Here is a 19,432-nt window from a genome sequence, read left to right as displayed (position 1 = left end):
TCGGCTAATCCTATGAAGGATTGTACATCTTTTACCCGTTTTGGTATTGGAAAGTTTGCTACGGCCGTTATTTTTGCAGGATCCGGTATTATACCGTTTTCGGAGATAATGTGTCCTAAGTATGTCACTTCCTTTCTTAAGAATTCACATTTATTCGGTTGTAGTTTCAGATTGTAGTTTCTTAGTTTTTTGAATACTTCAATTAGTCTTTTGTTATACTCTTTCAAATTTGGTCCATATATTACGATGTCATCTAGATAGACTAGGCATTTGAGGCCTTGTAATCCGGTTAGTACGGAATTCATAAGTCTCTGGAATGTTGCAGGCGCATTTTTTAATCCAAAAGGCATTCTATTAAATTCGTAGTGCCCGTAAGGTGTGGAGAATGCTGTTTTTTGTTTGTGTTCCTCATGCATGGAGATTTGATGGTATCCCGATGCTAAATCTAATGTTGTAAAGTATTTCCTAGTTGGTCTAGTATGTCAGTGATATTCGGGAGCGGGAAAGAATCGCCGATTGTTAAGTCATTTAATTTCCGAAAGTCCACAACTATTCGTAATTTTCGCTCTCCAGATGCGTCTAATTTCTTTGGTACTACTAGTAAGGGTGCGTTCCACTGACTCGTGCTGGGACGGATTATCTCGTCGTCCAGCATTTTCGCTATCTGTTTATTTACTTCTGCCTTGTGCTTCTCTGGTAATCTATATGGTTGGACATTCACCGGCGCGCTATCTGCTCGCGTATTTATTTCATGTGCTACTGCGTTAGTGTACGATAGGCGGTCGTTTTCTAGGTGGAAGATATCACAGAAATCTTCGCAAATCTGGTGCAAGGTTTTCTTTTCCTCTTTATTTAAATGCTCGGTTCGCATTTGTCTGTGCAATTTTTCTTTACGAGCTTGAATGGGCTCGTCGCTTGTTTCGTTACTTGACACCTCCATGGTATACATGTGTGCGGCATCTTTTGTCTTTATCTCGTCCACCGTGACTAGCGGCGTTGTTATCTCCACGGATTCTCCCGTGGTATTTATCACACTTATTGGACATACGTTTTCTTCTGGTATGACCAAACAATTTCCTATGAAAACTCCGGGTTTGGTTTCGACTGCATTTACTATTCCAATGCTATTCCGATCGGTTACTGCCTGAATTATGGTTTCACTGCGAGGCGTTAGCATGGTTTTCTTGTACGGATAGAGTTTGAAAGTTGTGTTGTCAATACGGACTTGTTTATTCCCATGATCGCATTTCGCTTGCTGTTTATTCAAAAAGTCTAGTCCCAGTATCCCTTCGTAATTTATTGGGAAGTCATCTCTTACCACATACATAGTGTGCCGTATCTCTCGGTCTCCTAGCGTTATCGTTGCTCTTATCTTTCCGAGTGTGTGTATCTTGTGGCCCGTAACTCCGGTTAGGGCTAAACGCTCTTCGCGCATTAGTGTGTCTCCCTTTAAATTTCCTACTTTTATTAATGCCAAAGTGGCGCCTGTATCGAGGAGGAAACTTGTTTTTCCCCTTTTTGTCTCTCGCATCGGCAGGGTAATCAAGTCTAACGTGGCGTTTGTGTGAGGCGTATTCACCTGTGTCACTTGATGCTCGCGTACGGTTCGCGTTATCTTTGTTCTCGGTTTCTCTTCTTCTTCGTCGTCGCCACTGCTTGTGAACGATAGGTCATCACTCCCCCTTTGCTGCTTATTCTTTCTCATTATTACAGCGGTATTTATTTGTCGCCCTTTTTCATTATCCTGTCTCGTGCGTCTCGGTTGCCCCTTTCTCGGGCGGCCGTTCAGTGACCAGCATTCGTCGCGTTTATGACCTGCCTTTTTGCAGTACGAGCAGTATTTCTCGATATTATTTACGTTCGCCGGTCGTTCGGCTCGCGGTAGCGGATATTTATTTGTGTATCGGCTTGAACGACAGTCGCGCGCCAAATGTCCTAGCCTACCGCATTTGTGGCACTCCAGTTTTTGATTGCGGTTTCTATACTGTTCTTGGTTGCTTCTAGCTTTCTCGTTATTGTACATTTTTATAGGTTGGCTATCTTTTAATTTTTCTTCGGCTGTCGCGCCTAGCATCGCGGCTGTTAAATTCGTATAGTGGGTCGTACTATTGTTTGTATCTCGTCACGTAATCCTAGTTGGAAATTTTCTAGGGCTAATTTTTGTATCGTATCTAGGATTGCCTTTCGTTGTTCCGCGGTGTGCTCGCGTCCTTCTACCATAGATTGATAGAGTTCCATTGCTAGTTTGTCGCGGAGTCCGTTCTCGCGCGCTTTCCCCGGGTTTTTGACGGGTTATATTAAACTCTCGCTGAATGTGCGTAGTGCTACGCTTTGCCAAATAGCACATCTCGATCTCGCGCTTCAGTTGCATGAACGTGCGTATATCCTTTGTTTGGAAATCGTGCATGGCTTTCCCTGTTAGTTTCGTGCACAAGATCGCTTTTAATAATGATTTTTCGTCGGCAGGATTTATTTCGCTCATCGCGTACGTGCTTGCATTTAAAAATTTTTGAACTTGGTTCCGCGATGATCCGTCCATTTCCGGAATCATATCGCGGGCTTCTTTCAGTTTCATAAACGTATGTGCGGGATCTCGCGAATTTCGGACATCGTCCCGTGTGACATACGCCCGTATGTCATTTCTATCGGTTCGTCATTTTCTGCACTCCGATCGTAATTAACGACTTCTAGTTGGCTTATGCGGCCCTGTAGTGCTCGCATGCCTTCTATCAATTCGACCAACATTGCATCTCGCGCGTCGTGCGAAGATTCCGCCGGGTCAGATTTCCAGTGTGCCTGGCTTAAAGTGGCTCTCATCCTTTTTACTTCGTCGTCCAATTCTTTGTTTACTACTTGTTGTTCTTCCGCGATCGATTTTAACGGTGTGCCCGAGGATTGATTTGCCATTTCCGCTGGATTTATGTTTCGTGAAGCGGTGTAAAATTCGTGTGGATCGAACACGCTACTATCGTAGGATGTCAATGAGAATTCTCCGCGGCTAGGGTTACTTGCGTTTGTGCCGTCGCTATGGTCAGATCTTGCGTCTGTTGGTTGTAATAGAGCGTCGTCGCGTCTCTCACTACTCGGTAGTAGGCTATTATCTATGTCACTAAGCGAAAACACGCGTTCAATTACAATGTTCGGATGTAATTCCGGTTGACTCGTCAGACTATCGTCGGAATAATAGTTACTTAAATCGCGGCGTACGTTATCGCGCGGATCGCGTGAATTTTCCGTCTGCTCAAGGCTCGGAGGGCTCGGGCTGAGCGCTCGGCTGGCTGACGCACTATGTAGCCACGACGTGTTTCTTTGGGCAGGAGTTTGGTTAACTCCCTCGTTCGACATCTACCTACACGCTTCTCTCGCTATCTAATGCGCTTGGCTTAATTTTCTATGACTTACATTACGCTCGCAATTCGCATGTTTGTGACGTGGCGCTGGCTGTTGTGGTAGGTCGTGGCTTCTCCGGTGTCACTGATATGCTCTGCGTTGTGGCTCTACCGTGACTCTTTCTCACCGCAGGGATGTCGACTTCTTTTCCGGCCTTTTCCTTGAATTCCGATCGTTTGTTCCTTCCAGATGACTGGGTGTAGCTGCGAAACGATCCCACCGCTGCCACCAGAAATGTTGTGCGGGTCGTTTCGGTGGATCGGTCAAGGAGTCGGCGGGGAGGAAGCACTCACCACTTCGTTTTAATTTCAATAAATTTTATTAACACTTGATACAGTTTGTCCTTTTTAATTCGGACCGCGACAGACGTGACGGCACGCGGATCTCGACGAGTCCTCTCCTAGTATCGGTCTTCCGTTTTTATCCTGTTCCAAGCGGCCGGTCCTTGCCGTGTCATCAACATGTTCGTCAGCGTTCGCGGTATATTTCTGGGTCGCGCGGCAGTTTTCCGCGTAAGGGCCGCGCAACCCGGTTAACAGTTGCTTCACGTGGAACGATTACACAATATTTGCGCGATTAGCACGGTAGCGTTGGTAATCGCTATCGCTTGGTAAAATAATAATTCGTCGAATAAAGTATCGCTTGCCGCAATCCGCTTTGTCAGCGGTGAGCGTGATTGCGTTCTCGGCGCTCGCGACACCTACAAATTAAGAATATTTGATTAAAAGAGTCAGCGTTAAATTTCAAATGATGGATAGAGCTTACGTTATCAGAAAATAATTTCCATTATCATTAAGTTATGGAATCACTATTCATAAAAGCCAAGGATTAAGTTTTACGTCCGGAGAGCACAGCCAAATTTTTTCGCTCTTATAACGCCATATCCTAGCACTAAATGGCCATGTTGGCTTCTGAATCACGGCTATTGGCTCTCCTGCCGTCCAGCATTGAACACGACGCGCCCCACCCTCGCTATTTTTACCACTAGCTATAACATTATTATAATCATTTTCATTATTTTCATTATCAGCATTACCATTATTATCAACTATATTAAAATAAAATACACTCTCTATAGTTAATGTTATTATTATCCTAACAAAACGTTTCACTATTATTATTAGTAATTATACTTTAAGTATATTATTAATCATATTAAATCATCATTAGCAAATACTATAATCACCATTATTAACAATAGCGCTCATATTGTTTTTACTGTGCATCATTCACGTTTCTGATTGATTTAACCGACAGCATACACATCACAAGCACGCATATCTAATATTTATATCTCATAACCCACGCCATCCGCCATGTTGCGACGCTGCCATAAGGATCTGCGCACCCATGTCATCCGCCATCTTGCGCGGTCGCGCCGCCGCAACGGAGCACCGCAGCGGCATACACTCACACTTGTGCGCGCCATCAAACGTAAAGCATCTGCTCTGTGCAAGCGTTACGCGACATCGTTCTAAATCGTAACTCTAATTCCACTTCCAAAAATTTCTCAATTCCTAGTTAAGTAAATCTTAAGTTATTTACCTAATTAGTGTTAGGATCATTTGTTAGTGTAATTACAATTCGCGAGTGTAATTCCAATCATTGAATATATTGATGCTTAGTGTAATAGCCACGTGTTCTCTTATTCTTGCCATCCTTATCACCGCAACGCCGCGAGAATAAGTAAGCGACCGAGGCATCGAGACGAGTAGACGTGATAATATAAATCTCAAGTGTTCATTATTACGATATTTAACAGGAATTATAAGCGTTTCTGGGAGCAAGGTATTGTGCGTTGTCCGCATTTACCACGATAGAGACATTAGACTTCCTGCCCGCGATAAGTTCCACGTTCCCAAGCGAAGCCGAATTAACGAGTAATTCGTTTACTTGACTCGTGGCCGAACGCTGATATCTCCTAACTCGTCACCATCTTTATCGATCAACTTATCGAAAACCTCCGCCGAATGCCGAAATCTCGGAAGAACCGCGCGGATCATACCAATGCGATTCGACAACTATTCTATGACTTACACGTGGCCGCGATATACGATTATAATGAGATAATCGGTCAAACTGTTGAATACGACGTTGAATACGAATTTCTAGTGCCCAATAAACTGTGGAGCGCAAGACCGCAATTCTCGCCCATCCACGAGCACAGAAGCCTGGTAGAGCGCCTACCCAAACGTCTCATCACCTTGGAGACATACCGTCAGCGCAGTACCTCGACAAGGTAAGTAGTTCAATTGTTTAACAAATACTGCATAACTCACGCGTATCACGCTTCTAAATATTCCCCGCGTAAAATCAAATACGCACGAGTGCAACGTGTTCAAATGCGTACGGGATATAAAAAAGGGAAAGCGATGGGTTGGCGACCGGAAGGATTTTTATGACCGTACCTTTTTTTGGGGGGATAGTTTTTGCTATCCTGGTCGATTTCACTCGGGAAACGCACGGTAAGAGTCGTAAAGCGAACACTTGTTTCCGAACTAACAAACAATAATATTCGCTCCAATTTTTAGTGAAGACGGGATATTATCAGATCTCGCAATACGGCAGGCGAATGCATGAGTAATTAACGGGATGTGCAGAGGTCAACGGCATTCCGAAGGTGCGTACCCATCCGGCGGTGTTTTTAAATCGCGTGAGTACTGTTAGATGTGCCACCAACTTTGCTTATCGGCGCGTCGATTCCTTAAATACCAACATTAGCAACAATTGCGCTAGCACGCTCTGCTACCGTTGCAAAGCATTGATCCCCGACGGGACCATTTATCAGCTGACGTTGTTGCACTATTTATTTACAAGTGGGATAGACGGAACCCACCGAATATTGCGAGTGCTGTCACGCCTCGTTGACGATAGTTCGCGAAATCGAGCATTGCCCGCTGTGTGCCCGTGATGCGCTCTCGGAATTTTTGACTTATCTAGAGGCGAACGGGGAGATCTTTGAAAATCAAGACGCGCGTATACATCGACCGCTCTAATCCTGCCTCCGACGTGATATTTTCACGACGATTAACAAGTTTTTCGCTTTCCCTTCGCGACCGCGCTATCTCGTAAATAATTAAAGCCGTTCCATTATTACGATATTAATCGACGCTAACCTCCTTTTGGTCCGGTGCAACGCGACGATCCGCCCGGTGGCTCGCCGCTGCCCGCGACATAACAATTTCTGGTGACAGCGGTGGAATACAATACATTTGTCCCGCCGTAAAGATCTGATACGTAAAAGCATAATAGAATACACTCCTACCTGAATAGAATACACTCATCCGTGCCGGTGAAGGTCGATGTTACGCACTCCAGTGAAATCAGCAGAAATAATTACGCGAGCCCAGAAAAGAAAAATCGCAGCAGACCAAACGGACCTCTTCCCGAAAGACGGAGCCAGTACCTCTAAAACTAAATATTCGGAAGCCGAGATCGAAATCATGCAGACTAATATGAACAAGCGCGCCGCGCAATTGCAAACCGACTCCGACGCCATGAATAGAGTGAGAGATGAGGTGAGGGCAGAGACCGCCGCCCTGCGTAAAGAACGCGCGGAAGGACGATCAAACCTACACGAAATAAACGATATAATACATGCTTACATAGCGAGATACGGGACCTATGCCATGAATTTGACGCACGACGGGAACCCCCACCGCGAAGTCAAAGCCTTTCTGCCGGTCAGAAGAGATCCCCGCATTAGTGAACGAGTTCAACGACTCCGAGATAGAACCGCCCTCTATTCCCAAGATCACGTATCGCGAAGCAACCGAGCTAGCACTCTTCGACGGATACAATATACCGCTCTCTAAATTTATCAATGCGTGTAGGCAAGCGCGAGATATCTTGCCTCTCCACTATGAGAAACCTCTCACGCGATTATTAATCGCTAAATTACGGACATGCACATTCTGCTGTAGCCGACGAACCCTACGAATCCGTCACTCAATTATCAGACTTACTAGCGAGTGTTTTCAGCTCGGTAAAAAGCATGGCTCAATATCGCGGCGAATTAACTACGGTTCATCTCAATCCCAAGGAGCACATTCTAGACTATATTGATCGCATTAAGAAACTTCGCTCCTCCATAAGAGACGGAGAACGTCGCGCTCGCGAAACTTTAGATTCAGTAATAAGCCGCGAGATCGATGAATTTACCGCGCAGTGTTTTTGCGACAGATTGCCTACATCCTATCGATTACAGCTAAAATCCGAACATTTTTGTCAGCTTTTTGAGGCATTCGCAATCGCAAAACAAATCGCTAAGGGCGAGGAACTCTAACGACAATGGTGTGAGCTGTCAGCATGGTCGGGACGAAATCTAAATAAACACCCGACCCTCAACATACACAAACGCTTCCCCGAGCCAGGGCCTAGCCTGACGCCGCGCTTGATCGGATGTTGCCGCCAGAACGGCGCCGCTCATCCCCGAGACACGATAGATATAACAACCAAGAACGCAGTTACGCTCCATGCCGCCCCGTTTCCTGAAACGATCGACGCGATAATAGGTCTTGTTACGTCCTGATTGTCTGTTTTTAGGTCAATACATTTAAGTACTTTACCCTGGGATTGGACCGGTTTGTGAATTCAAATCAACCCCGAATAGGAAACGAATTTTATAAATTTTATATCGGGGATCTTTCTTATTAATTTGATTATAATTTGGATAATTTACCTCGAAATCAATTTTTCTTAATTTATATTTAGGAATTTGCTTAATTATTTTAGTTTTAGTTTGTCTTTTCAAATTTTTAAGTTTTAGGAATAATGAGAAGGGATCTTTATTTAAAATTATCGTTTGATTTAACTGAAATCTTAATCTTTTAATTTGAACTTTGCGCCCTCCTCTTTTGGGCATGAATACGTTTGAAAATAATTATTTATTATTAAGATTCTAAATTCAAATTATTCAGTCGCAACACCATTGACTGCGACTAAATGGTACGCTACGCTATTGTTAGCGACCGGTTTTGGATTTAGAATTATGATCTTGATTTTAATTAAGAAAAATTTCAGATTTCAGTTTTCCCAATTATTTTAATTTAAAATTATCTTTATTTAATCGAGGAGGCTTTTAAATTCTCCTAAGAGAAATATTACAGAAATTGATTATAAATTTAAGAATTTAACTCTAAGGTTGATCACGCGCCACTGACTAATGTCACCTAGTTAGTACTGAAGAAAGACCACGGCCGCTTTTTCCGCACGCATATTTATAGGTGGAAATGGTCAGAATCCCCGCGCGAGCTTCTCACCACTTTCTTCTTTCAAATCCATAATTAAGAAGGGGAAGGTTCTTTCTCAGAGGTGTCATCTGAATCTTCGTTGGTAACAATCGAAGCCTGGTATCGACAAGAATTCAATCAATAAATCAATAAATCAATGTTTTATCATATTACGCGCATTCCTTCATTTAAAATTATAAGATGTAGATAGCCGTGTAGACACCTCCCCCCTTAAGTCATACGTAGTACCTTATGTTACTACGTATGAATAATACTAATTAATCTGATACAAAATTAGCTTATTTCTATACAGAGATTACTATTATTCTTATTATCATTGTATTTATATGTTTGTTATTATTTTGTTTTTTTTTTATTTGTTTATGATTATTTATTTATTATTTGTTGTCATTTATTTATTTAAAAGTAATATGGTTTAAATACAAAATATGTTCCACCTTTCCCTTTTTTTGTTTGTTTGTTTGTTTATTTGTTTTTATATTATTTATTTGTTTATTTTATTAGGTAATTACTGTATTATTGAGTATTTATTTATTTCATATGTTACATATTAAATAAGTATATTTCTTCTGTGATTGGTTTTTTTTTAATATATAATTTCTAATATATAATTTCTAATACATTTTTCACAGTCTAATAGTTTCTTTTCTTAATTTTAAAAGTTTTTTATAACATTTTACACATTTTATTTTTTTATCTATATTATTTTCGTTAACAATTGCGTGACTATGCCAATTTGGAAGAGGTAGTTTTTTTAAAATTTTCTGCGCCTTTTTTGGTTGGGTTAAAGCAATTTCCACATATTTTCCTTCTAGGAGGTATAGTTTCATAAAATATATAATTATAGTATTTTCTTTGTAGTTTGTTGAATTTGTCCGGCCCTGTGATATATTTTAGGTCCAGATCTCCTAGCATTTTTGTGTAGTTTATTTTTTGGTTTTGTTGTTTCTGTATCTTAAAAGAAAATAAATTTATTATTATATTTATTATATTTATTTATTAATTAATTTTCTCAGTTACTTACAGCACAATCAAATTCTGGATCTTTTATTTGTTTTTTAAAGTTTTCTATTTCTTTTTCTTCCTTTTGCATTTTATCTATTGGTTTGATGCGTAGAATGAGTCCGTCTCGTACGAGGAACAGAATGATTCTGAATGATTTTTTTTTCGGCAAGACTTTTGGCCCTTAGCTTATGCTCTATGTCACTCTTATCTTATAACGCTTTTTGTTTAGGTGGGAAAGGTATTGGATTACATTGCCTTTGTTTAATGGACTTATCTATTGCTTCCTGTTTCATTTTTCATGTATGTAATGTGTTGGTATATATGTCTTAGTAATGTATGCATGAATTTGCTTTATGTATATTCTCTTTATTTTTAGTATTATACTTTTTATTTAGGAATTTGTTACATATTATTATATATATATATATATATTTGATTTTATATTTTTATCATTTATTATTAATTACAAAGGTATATAATTATTATTAATTTATTAATATTATTATTTTTATATCATATTACAGTATTATTTCTATATTATACTATATTACTATGTACTATATTATTTCTATTTATATGTATGTAATATATAATTAATTTTCAATATTTTCATAATTTTGTACATCTATTTCGTCTTTCCAGTAAAATTGTTCCTCATTATTAATAAATTCTTCTACGCATTTTATACATTCTTTAGCTGGTCTTAAATTTAATATAATTTTTCCGCAACAATAGCATGTACGTTTAATTCCCTGAATTTGTTCTTCAATCTTACAAAGCGTGTGCCAATTTCTTATTTCCTCGATAAAATTGTGAATATCGAGAGCAATGTCCCAGAAACATTCGTCGCAGACTTGTCTATAGGGTATGTCTTTTTCCCTGTAGATTGTCTCTTCTTCGTTTATTGCCGTTTAATGCACATTGTTGTTTCTTTCAGTAAAGCTTCATAGACGTCTGAATGATTTTAGGGTACGCCGTCTAATTGTGGTTTTTCTTCTTGTGTCGGCGGTCTCATTTTCTCTTTTGTATATAAAAAGAATTAGTAAAATTTAATTTTGATGAGTCAAAATGTGATTTAAAATTTACCTGATTTGTTTTGTAAGGTTGTTTATTATTAATTTATTATTATAATTTTGTTCTTTCTTCTTACACAACTGAACTTCAATGTTAATTAACTCTACCGTAAGAATTTGCACCTGTTATCTTTATTTGCTTGTTTGTTATCTTGTCGCTTGATACATGTTTTGTTCGATCGATAGACGATAGACGAGCACTAATGTCTTTCATGCTATCTTTTCTTATCTCTTTATAATCGCGGATATAGGGTTTGAATTTGCGAATAAAAGTTTGACTTGAATTTCCAATTTCATTTTCTATTTCAACTTGTGTTTGTTGTTGTGTAGGTATTTGTGTAGGTATTATTTCTTGTTGTTCATTTGATTGTTGATTTCCTTCCTCTAATCTTTTTTCTTTTGATTTTCTTTCTTCTTGGGGTTTTCGTTTGGCTAGATGTAATAATAGATTTGTGACTGAGTCCCAAAGTGCTCCGATGAGATATATTGACCAACCATAAATTGTGTGAAGTGCATGAATTAGTGTGTCTATTATTAATTTGATTGTTCTTATGCAGAAATATAATCCAATTAGTCCTGCACTTGCGTTTCCGATAGATAGGAATGTTTCCCAAATTTTCTTCCATGCAGATTCGGTAATTTTATATAGAGAGTTTTCATCGAGAAGATGAAATAGTGATATTCCTTGAGATAAGGTCGGTTCTCCTATTACACCATGGGCCATCGTGTTTAAAATTCCGTTCTTTTCTGCTGAAAACATAATATGGTCTCATAAATTTTCGAGTTCGCTATTTGTATATATGCCGCTTGCTGCCAATGACCCAGGATCGTTGTATTGCCAAGTCGATTTCGTCATTGGTGTTAGTTTTAATGGAGATTTGCTGTATTCCAGAATTGGTGTAATTTTATATCATCCGTCGTTTAAATAATACATTGTTGGAATTATTCTGCTGCAAGTGATTTGCGTTCCGGTTTTGAAAAGAATATGAGTTCGTGATGCTAAAAAGTATGTTTCATTTCCTTTTAATATTGGTAATTGTTGATAACATTCCTTCGTATGATAAATTTTAACTTCGACTGAGTACATTTGATTATATGGACGACTTCTCCTGATATTGCTGCCATATATCCAGGTCCTTTCATAATTTGATATGCGAAATTGTCTGGAGAATGTGTGGCTATGTTAAGTGCATTTTTCATAATTTGTTGCTCCAAATTGCACCGTTGTTTAAGTACATCTGTATATAAATGATTCATTTGTGTTCGTATATGTCTTTCTATGTAAACAAATTTTGAATTTACATAAGCAAAAATATCTAAATTTTCAACTGATAATTTTCGTTTTTGAATAAAAGTTCCTTCATTTTTAATTTCAAGAATTAATAATTTTGGATGTTCTGTTTTTATTAAAGTATATCCGCAAAGAAACTTTTCTCCAGTTTGAGTAAGCGCAAAAGTTATATCTTGAGTTGACAAGGAATAAATTATTTGTAATTTTTCATTTATGTTACTAATCATTTTATTTGCTTTTTCTTCATATAATACGTCATAATAATTAAATTTACAAAAATTCGTTGGTATGGTTTCCCAAAAAGTATATCTACTTTCGATATCTATGCAATTTCCGTCTGAATATTGACAAATTGTTCCTATTTTTAAATGAATTTGATTTGTTTCAATATTTATTATTGTTTGATATGAAAATAAACTTATAGTCATTATTCCTTGTATAACTACATCTTGCCAAGTTCCATATGGATCTGAATATTATGTTCCAAAGCATTTTCCATCAGTTGTTATAGATCCGGCAAAAATAATTGGTTGTGAAGTATAATGATTGTATAATTACTTAATTTACTTTTAATCCGTTAATTATGTTATTTATGTTTACAATTAGTGTTCCGGTTTTATGCATATTTTTACATTGGTCGAATGTTGTGTCGATTATATATTCTGCTTGCACATTTTGTACAGTTGATATATGTGAATGCATGCCGCAATAATAAATTGTTCGCAAAATTGAGATTTTACATTGTATAATATTGATAGATTCGAATTTTGATATTCGAATTTTAATAATTGAATTTTAGTTTCTTGTATTTGTGGTTCGATTAGTGGTATATTACAATCTTTTGTTTCCAACAATGACAATGTTGTGATATTCAGGTTGGATGTTCCGCAATCAAAGCCAATAATTCTATAGTTTTCTTCTACCAAGATGTTCTGGATGAGAATTAAGAGAAAGATTTTTGCTTTCATCTGTTTTGAAAGAAACATTATTATTATGAATGAAATTGAAATTGTTGCGCGGTACAAAATCAATTTCTTAGGTAATTGTTTATCTTAGGTAATTTTTTGGTTTTTCGAATTTTATTAGGATGAACAATCTTTGGTTTTCCTTTGAAAAGAATTTTGATATTTCCATTTGATAATATATCTGTTATTATATGTGGTCCAGAATATTGATTACCTAGTTTTCCTTTTCTTGGTTCACATAAAAGGAAAACTTGATTGTTAATTTGAAACTCTTGTGGATTAATTTTTCGATCATAATAATGTTTGGATTTAATTTTTGAAGCTATTAAACATTCTCGAGCCAATTCTTGTAAGTTGTGAATATTTGTCATTAATTTACATAAATAATCGTCATATGTTTTTCAGTTTTCTGTTAATTAAATTAATTATCATTAATTATTTCACTGGACGATTGTCTGGCTATTTTGCCAAACACTAACTTATATGGAGTATATCCAGTTGATTCATGTGTACTCGTATTATAAGAAAAAGTTGCATATTCTAATAATTCATCCCATTCAATAAATTTATTAACATATAGTTTCAAATATTCAATTAATACTAAATGAGATCTTTCCAAAGCTCCATTGGCTTGTGAATAAAAGGATGTTGTTTTAAATTGTTTAATTCGAAATTGTTTTGTAAATCTTTTCATTAAGTTACTCATAAAATTCGTTCCTTGATCTGTTAATATAGCCTTAGGGGCTCCAAAAATACAAATAAAATATTTTAATAATGCGTTAGCGACTTTTACGGCAGTTATTGGTTTTAAAGGTATTGCTAGGGAAAATTTGGTTAAGTGATCTTGGATTGTTAGAATGTAGGAATTTCCTTTCGATGTTTCTGGTAAAGATCCGACTATGTCCATTAATATTTTTTCAAATGAAGAAAAAGGTGTCAGTTATTAACATAGGTTGTTTGGTTTTGACTCGAACTAACTTTTTTATTTGACATTGTAAACATTGATTTATATAATTTCGAATTTCAGTCTTTAAATTATCCAATAAAAATTTTGCCTAATTCGATTATATGTTTTAGTTACTCCTTTATGGCCTTAAATTTTTGATGAATGAGCTTCTTCTATTATATTTTTTCGATTTTCAACTTCTGGAATTCTGACTAGACCGTGACAAATTATTAATTTAACTGGAATTCCTATAATGGATTCTCGAATTCGATTTAAGATTTCTTCCCATTTTATATTATCAATTTCTTGTGTTTTTGCAATATTTAAAATTTTAATTAAATTTTCCTTAATTGCTTTTTGTAATTTAATAGTTAAACAATGCAATGTTTCCTTAGTTATCTTTTCATTAATATTATTTTTGCAAATAAAAATTAGATGAAATTTATTTCCTTTCTTTACTATTTCAATATTTCCTATTTTTCCTTCTTTAATTTTAGGAATTAAATTTCTACTTTGTAATGCTTTTGATCCGTCACAAGGTTTACCATCTGCAGTTAAAAGGTACAAATAATTTTCTTTTTGCATAAAAATTTTGTCACGACTATTTATTATATTTTACTTTAGTCCGCGTGTCTATCTGTCTTTCAGTTGTGTCACTTATTTCGTCAAAAATCATTTCATTGTAAGTTTCGTCTATGTCTTGTTCGCTGTCATTGTCTTCGTCTTCATCAAATTTTTCTTCATTGTCTTCTTCAATATCTTTTTCTTCAATATAGTCATCAATGAAAATTTGGTTCTTTGGACAATTTTTTTATTCATTTTCGGCATCTTTTTGGCATCAAATTTTCTTGAACTTCTCCTTGATTAATTTTACTATTGTTTCCTGTTAAGTTATCAAGAATTTGTAAAAGTTTTGGTGGTATTTCTATTTGTGAATTTGAATTATTATGATTTTGTGAATTCATCATAATTTTCTGCATCTTCGTAATTTGAAATTTCTGACTCTAGTGTTGAGTTTTGTTGTATATTATTTTCTGTGCTGTTATTAAATAAATTTTCTGTGTAATCAGTTTCGTTTGTTCAAAATTTCTAATGGATTATTATGTATTTCTGCCTGAAATGTGTGTTCATAAAATAAAAGTTTATTCTTTTATTTAATTCTTTTTTAGTAAATAGTACACTTTCTCCTTCTGACTTTTCTATATTACGCATCTTCATCCCTAAAACTAAAGGCTCTAGTTCTTCCATTATTGTTCCTCTTCTTGGTGAAGATGGTAAAGATCTTGGATTTGCATTTCTGTATCTAGCTTCTTCATCTTCTGAACATTCTTCTATCTCATCGTACTGAGGTTGTATTGAATATATATTTACTGTAGGATTTCTAGATAAAGCATCGACATTAACGTTAATTTTTCCTGGTTTATATATTATTTCATAGTCATATTCGGCCAATTTTATTTTTTTTTTTTAATTTTATTCTCCATCTTGCTAAGCGAGAAGTTGGATCTTTTTAATTTATGAATTTTATGTTAAGTTAATGGTTTATGATATGATTATTAAGAAAAATTTTTTACCATAAATATAAGGTCGAAAATGTTGAACAGCATATACAATTGCTAATAATTCTTTTTCTATAGTCGAATAATTTTTCTCTGCATCATTTAATACACGCGAAGCATAACTAATTGGTTGATCTTTTCGAATTTGACCCTGACTTAAAATTGCTATTCCAGAAGCGTCAATAGTTAAGAGAAAAGGTTTTGTAAAATCAGGATATTGTAATATCGGTTCTTCACATAATGCATTTCTTAACGTATTAAAACGTTCTTGTTTTTTTTCTTCCCATTTAAACTCTATTTCCTTTTTTAGTAAATTAGTTAGCGATTTAGCTATTTTTGAAAATCCTTTAATAAATCTTCGATAATATCCAGCTAATCCAAGAAATTGTTTAATATTTTTTGCATTTTTGGGAATTGGAATTGGGAATTGGAAAATTTTGAACTACTTCAATCTTTTTAGGATCAAGTCGGACTCCGTTTTCTCCAATTATATGTCCTAAATAAGTTACTTCTCTTCTTAAAAATTCACATTTGTCTGATTGTAATTTTAAATTTGCTTCTCTTAATCGTGAAATTAATTTCTCAAATTTAATTGCGTGTTCTGTTAATAAACTAGCATATAATACTATGTCATCTAGGTATACAAAAATTTCGCTTCCTTGCATTCCCGTCAAAACTAAATCCATTAATCTTTGAAATGTGGCAGGCGCATTTTTAAGTCCAAAAGGCATTCTATCAAATTCATAATGACCATGGGGGGTAGAAAATATTGTTTTATGACTATCATCCGGATGCATTTTGATTTGATGAAAACCTGAAGCAAGGTCGAATACAGAAAAATATTTTGCACCACCCAGCTAATCAAGTATTTCTGTTATTTTTGGAAGTGGATACGCATCACCTATTGTCTTATCATTTAGGTCACGGAAATCTAATAGCATTCTCCATTTCTTGTTTCCTTTCGAGTCCGACTTCTTAGGGATTATCCACACAGGCGTATTATAAGGTGATTTTGATGGTTTAATTATATTTTGTTCTAATAATTCATTTACTTGTCTGTTAATTTCATCTTTATAAATTACTGGAAATCTATATTGCTTAGTGTTTATTGGAATCTCATTTACTGTTGGAATTCGATGTTATTCTAAACATGTTATTTGCGATAAATATCATCACATGCCTCGGTAGTCGAAAGGATAAGATGCCTGCCCGGTAAGCAGGAGATCCAGGTTCGATTCCTGGCTGAGGTGGTATTTTTTCGCAAAATAATTACGAGTTTTCACGACTGGTTCGTGGTCGGGCCCCGCCGTGACGCACACCCTCCCTTCTTATTTTAAAACATTTGTATGATTAAGATTTTCACCGGGCAAATGAAAACAATCGGCACTTTTCTTTATTAATCTTTGAACATGTTCACGCTCTTCATTATTTAAATGCTCAAGTCTTAATGCATCAATTATTTTATTCTTTCTTTCATTTTGATTTACAGAGAAACATGATCTTGAATTAAGATTTTCTTGTATTAAGCTTGTATTAAGCTTGTATTAAGATTTTCATTTGAACTTGACTTTGAGTTTGAATTCGAGTTCGTCGAGTTTCAGATTTCTTTATCATTTGTTTCAAATTCGGATATTTCAATTGTGAGAATTAATACCCTTTCTTCTTCTTCATTTGTATTTATTACTTATAGATAAGCTTTGCCGTCTCTAACTGTAACTAAAGCATTACCTAAGTAGATACCGTCTGTTACAATTAATCGCGGGACATATCCTTCTTTTAATTCTGAATTCGCGATTCTAATATGCATTTGTGAAATAGATCTAGCAGGAATTGTAAATTCTTCTTCTTGTTCTTTTTTTAATGCAAAAGGTATAATAATACCGTTCCATTCTAATTAATTTTCTTGGTAATTAACATTTACTTGAAATTGTTTGAAGAAGTTTGAACCCAGAATCCCATGTTGTGGTATTGGAAAATCATCTTCCATCAAATGAAAAGAAACTGGACATCCTAAGATATCTATCAGTGCCAGCCTTAAGGTGGTCACGTGATGCGTTGTAATTCCACTTAGTTTCAAAATTTCATTCCTGTCCACGAAAGTATCTGGTGTTATAATATTTCTTTTAATTATATTCGGCCTTGATCCAGTGTCTACAAGGAAATTTAGAGTTTCTTTAAAATTTAAGCTTTCTAATTTCACTATTGGTACCTCCTCAATATAGGCTAAATTTATTGTTTTGCATTTGATTCGATTTGATCGTTGATTTTCTGTGCGGGGCGGATATTGGTTTTTCCCGGGGCTGCCCCGTTCCTCTCGGAAATCTGCCCGTTTCCCTGAGCTTGTAAATTTTGTCTAAAATTATTTCCATTGTTGTTATTTCGATTGTTGTTCAAATTATTATTATAGCTATTATTACGAGTGCCGTTGTTATTGTTGTTATTATTATTATTAAAAATTCTTTTCCGACATTCCTCAATAGTGTGCCCTAATTTTTTACAATATCTGCAAGTTATCGAATTTTGATTATTTCAACTTGATTGAAATCGTGGAAGTAGGGGTTGTACTCGATTGTTATTTTTATTATAATTATTGTTATTTAAATAATTATTATTCTTTCGTGTATTTTGGGAAAATTCCAATCTATTTTAATTTTGATTTTTATTAATCAACCAACAACGATCAGCTGTATGACCTTTTCGACAAAATTGGCATGTTATTATTTCAGCTTCAATGCGACGGGTCGAAGCTCGTCTTACAGCCGGCGCGTTCTCTGCGAGTACACGTCTTATCATGTTTACAGTTTCTAATGCTTTCTCCGCGTCAATTGCCCGTGCCTCTACTTCTTCAAATGTTTCTTCTTTTGATATTATTATTTCTCTATTTAATCCGCGTAAGAAGCTTGTTTTTAAATGTTTCTCAATTGAATTTCGAAATTCCAAACTTAATATTTCAGTTTCTCTTTTTTGTGCATCAAGAATTCGCTTTCCTAATTCCCTAACTCGATTTGCATATGCTGCGACCTTCTCGTCCCTCTTTTGATATAGATAAGCTAATCATCCTTGCGCATAAACTGTTTCTCGCGGCCCGTATTTTGCTCTTAAAAATTCAATTAGTTCTTGCATGTTTTCCAAGATTTTTCCCAATATTGATCTGTGAGCATCCTCTTTTAATTTATTACGTATTGCCCGAACTAGAATTACTTCTTGCGTGGGTGCGACCATACTTAACTTCTTCGCAACCCTCGACGAAATAAACCCGCGTTCTTGTACTGAAAAAAATATTAAACAATTTCTCTGGCTCGCTGGCTATTATCGAAGATTTATACTACGTTTCTCAAAGATAACTAAACCTCTGACGGATCTGCTAAAAAAGGAAACGCCGTTCGAATGGAATGATTCACAAGAGAGCGCGTTCGCGCAACTTGAACACGCCTTGTGTTCGAAATCCCTCCTCCAATATCCCGACTTTTCCCAACAATTCGTTGTAACCACCAACGCCTCTAAGTTCACGATCGGCGGGATCCTCAGCCAGGGACCAATAGGCAAAGACCTTCCTATCGCATACGCGTTTCGATTGCTAAACCCGCCGGAACAGAATTACTCCACAATCAAAAAGGAGTTGCTCGCGATAGTCTACTGTGTAAACTATTTTAGACCATATTTGTACGAAAGAAGATTCCAATTAGTTATCACAAAGCCTTGACGTGGCTGCATTCAGTTAAGGACCCAACCTCGTGATTGGTCCGATGGCGATTAAAATTAGCCGAATACGACTACAAGGTTGTATATCGCGCCGGCAAAACCAACGTAAACGCAGACGCGCTGTCTCGGAACCCCGCCTCCTCTGTTCTTTCTCTCATGAGCGCATCAAAAAGACTGTAAGACCGAACGATCGCGAATCTGAAGAAGATTCGTCAACTGATGATGAAATGGAAATATACTCCCGCGTTG

At 36.3% G+C, this 19,432-nt stretch overlaps 1 protein-coding gene, 1 long non-coding RNA gene and 2 pseudogenes across 2 annotated transcripts in view; 1 reads left to right on the top strand and 3 right to left on the bottom strand.

Annotated features, from left to right (window-relative positions):
* The window catches only part of LOC148937433 (uncharacterized), a 77,268-nt gene that overhangs the window by 37,669 nt on the left and 20,167 nt on the right, over positions 1-19,432 (top strand). The window lies entirely within an intron of this gene.
* On the bottom strand, positions 2,417-10,054 carry LOC148937437 (uncharacterized). Its single transcript, XM_089073256.1, has 2 exons — positions 4,156-10,054; positions 2,417-4,090 (listed from the first exon to the last, which is right to left on the bottom strand). The coding sequence occupies exon 2, from the start codon at positions 3,343-3,345 to the stop codon at positions 2,572-2,574; it is 774 nt and encodes a 257-aa protein (XP_088929382.1). The 5' UTR covers positions 3,346-4,090; positions 4,156-10,054; the 3' UTR covers positions 2,417-2,571.
* On the bottom strand, positions 10,293-14,471 carry LOC148937436 (uncharacterized; annotated as a pseudogene).
* LOC148937435 (uncharacterized) lies at positions 14,752-19,195 on the bottom strand (annotated as a pseudogene).

The sequence above is a fragment of the Pogonomyrmex barbatus genome, unplaced genomic scaffold (assembly GCF_055798465.1).
Source record: "Pogonomyrmex barbatus isolate J1 unplaced genomic scaffold, ASM5579846v1 scaffold14, whole genome shotgun sequence".
Lineage (NCBI taxonomy): Eukaryota > Metazoa > Arthropoda > Insecta > Hymenoptera > Formicidae > Pogonomyrmex > Pogonomyrmex barbatus.
This window is presented reverse-complemented; position numbering and strand designations above follow the sequence as displayed.

Excerpts from the sequence above, each read along its gene's own strand:
- LOC148937437 (XM_089073256.1), bottom strand. The coding sequence starts at position 3,345 with ATGTCGAACGAGGGAGTTAACCAAACTCCTGCCCAAAGAAACACGTCG.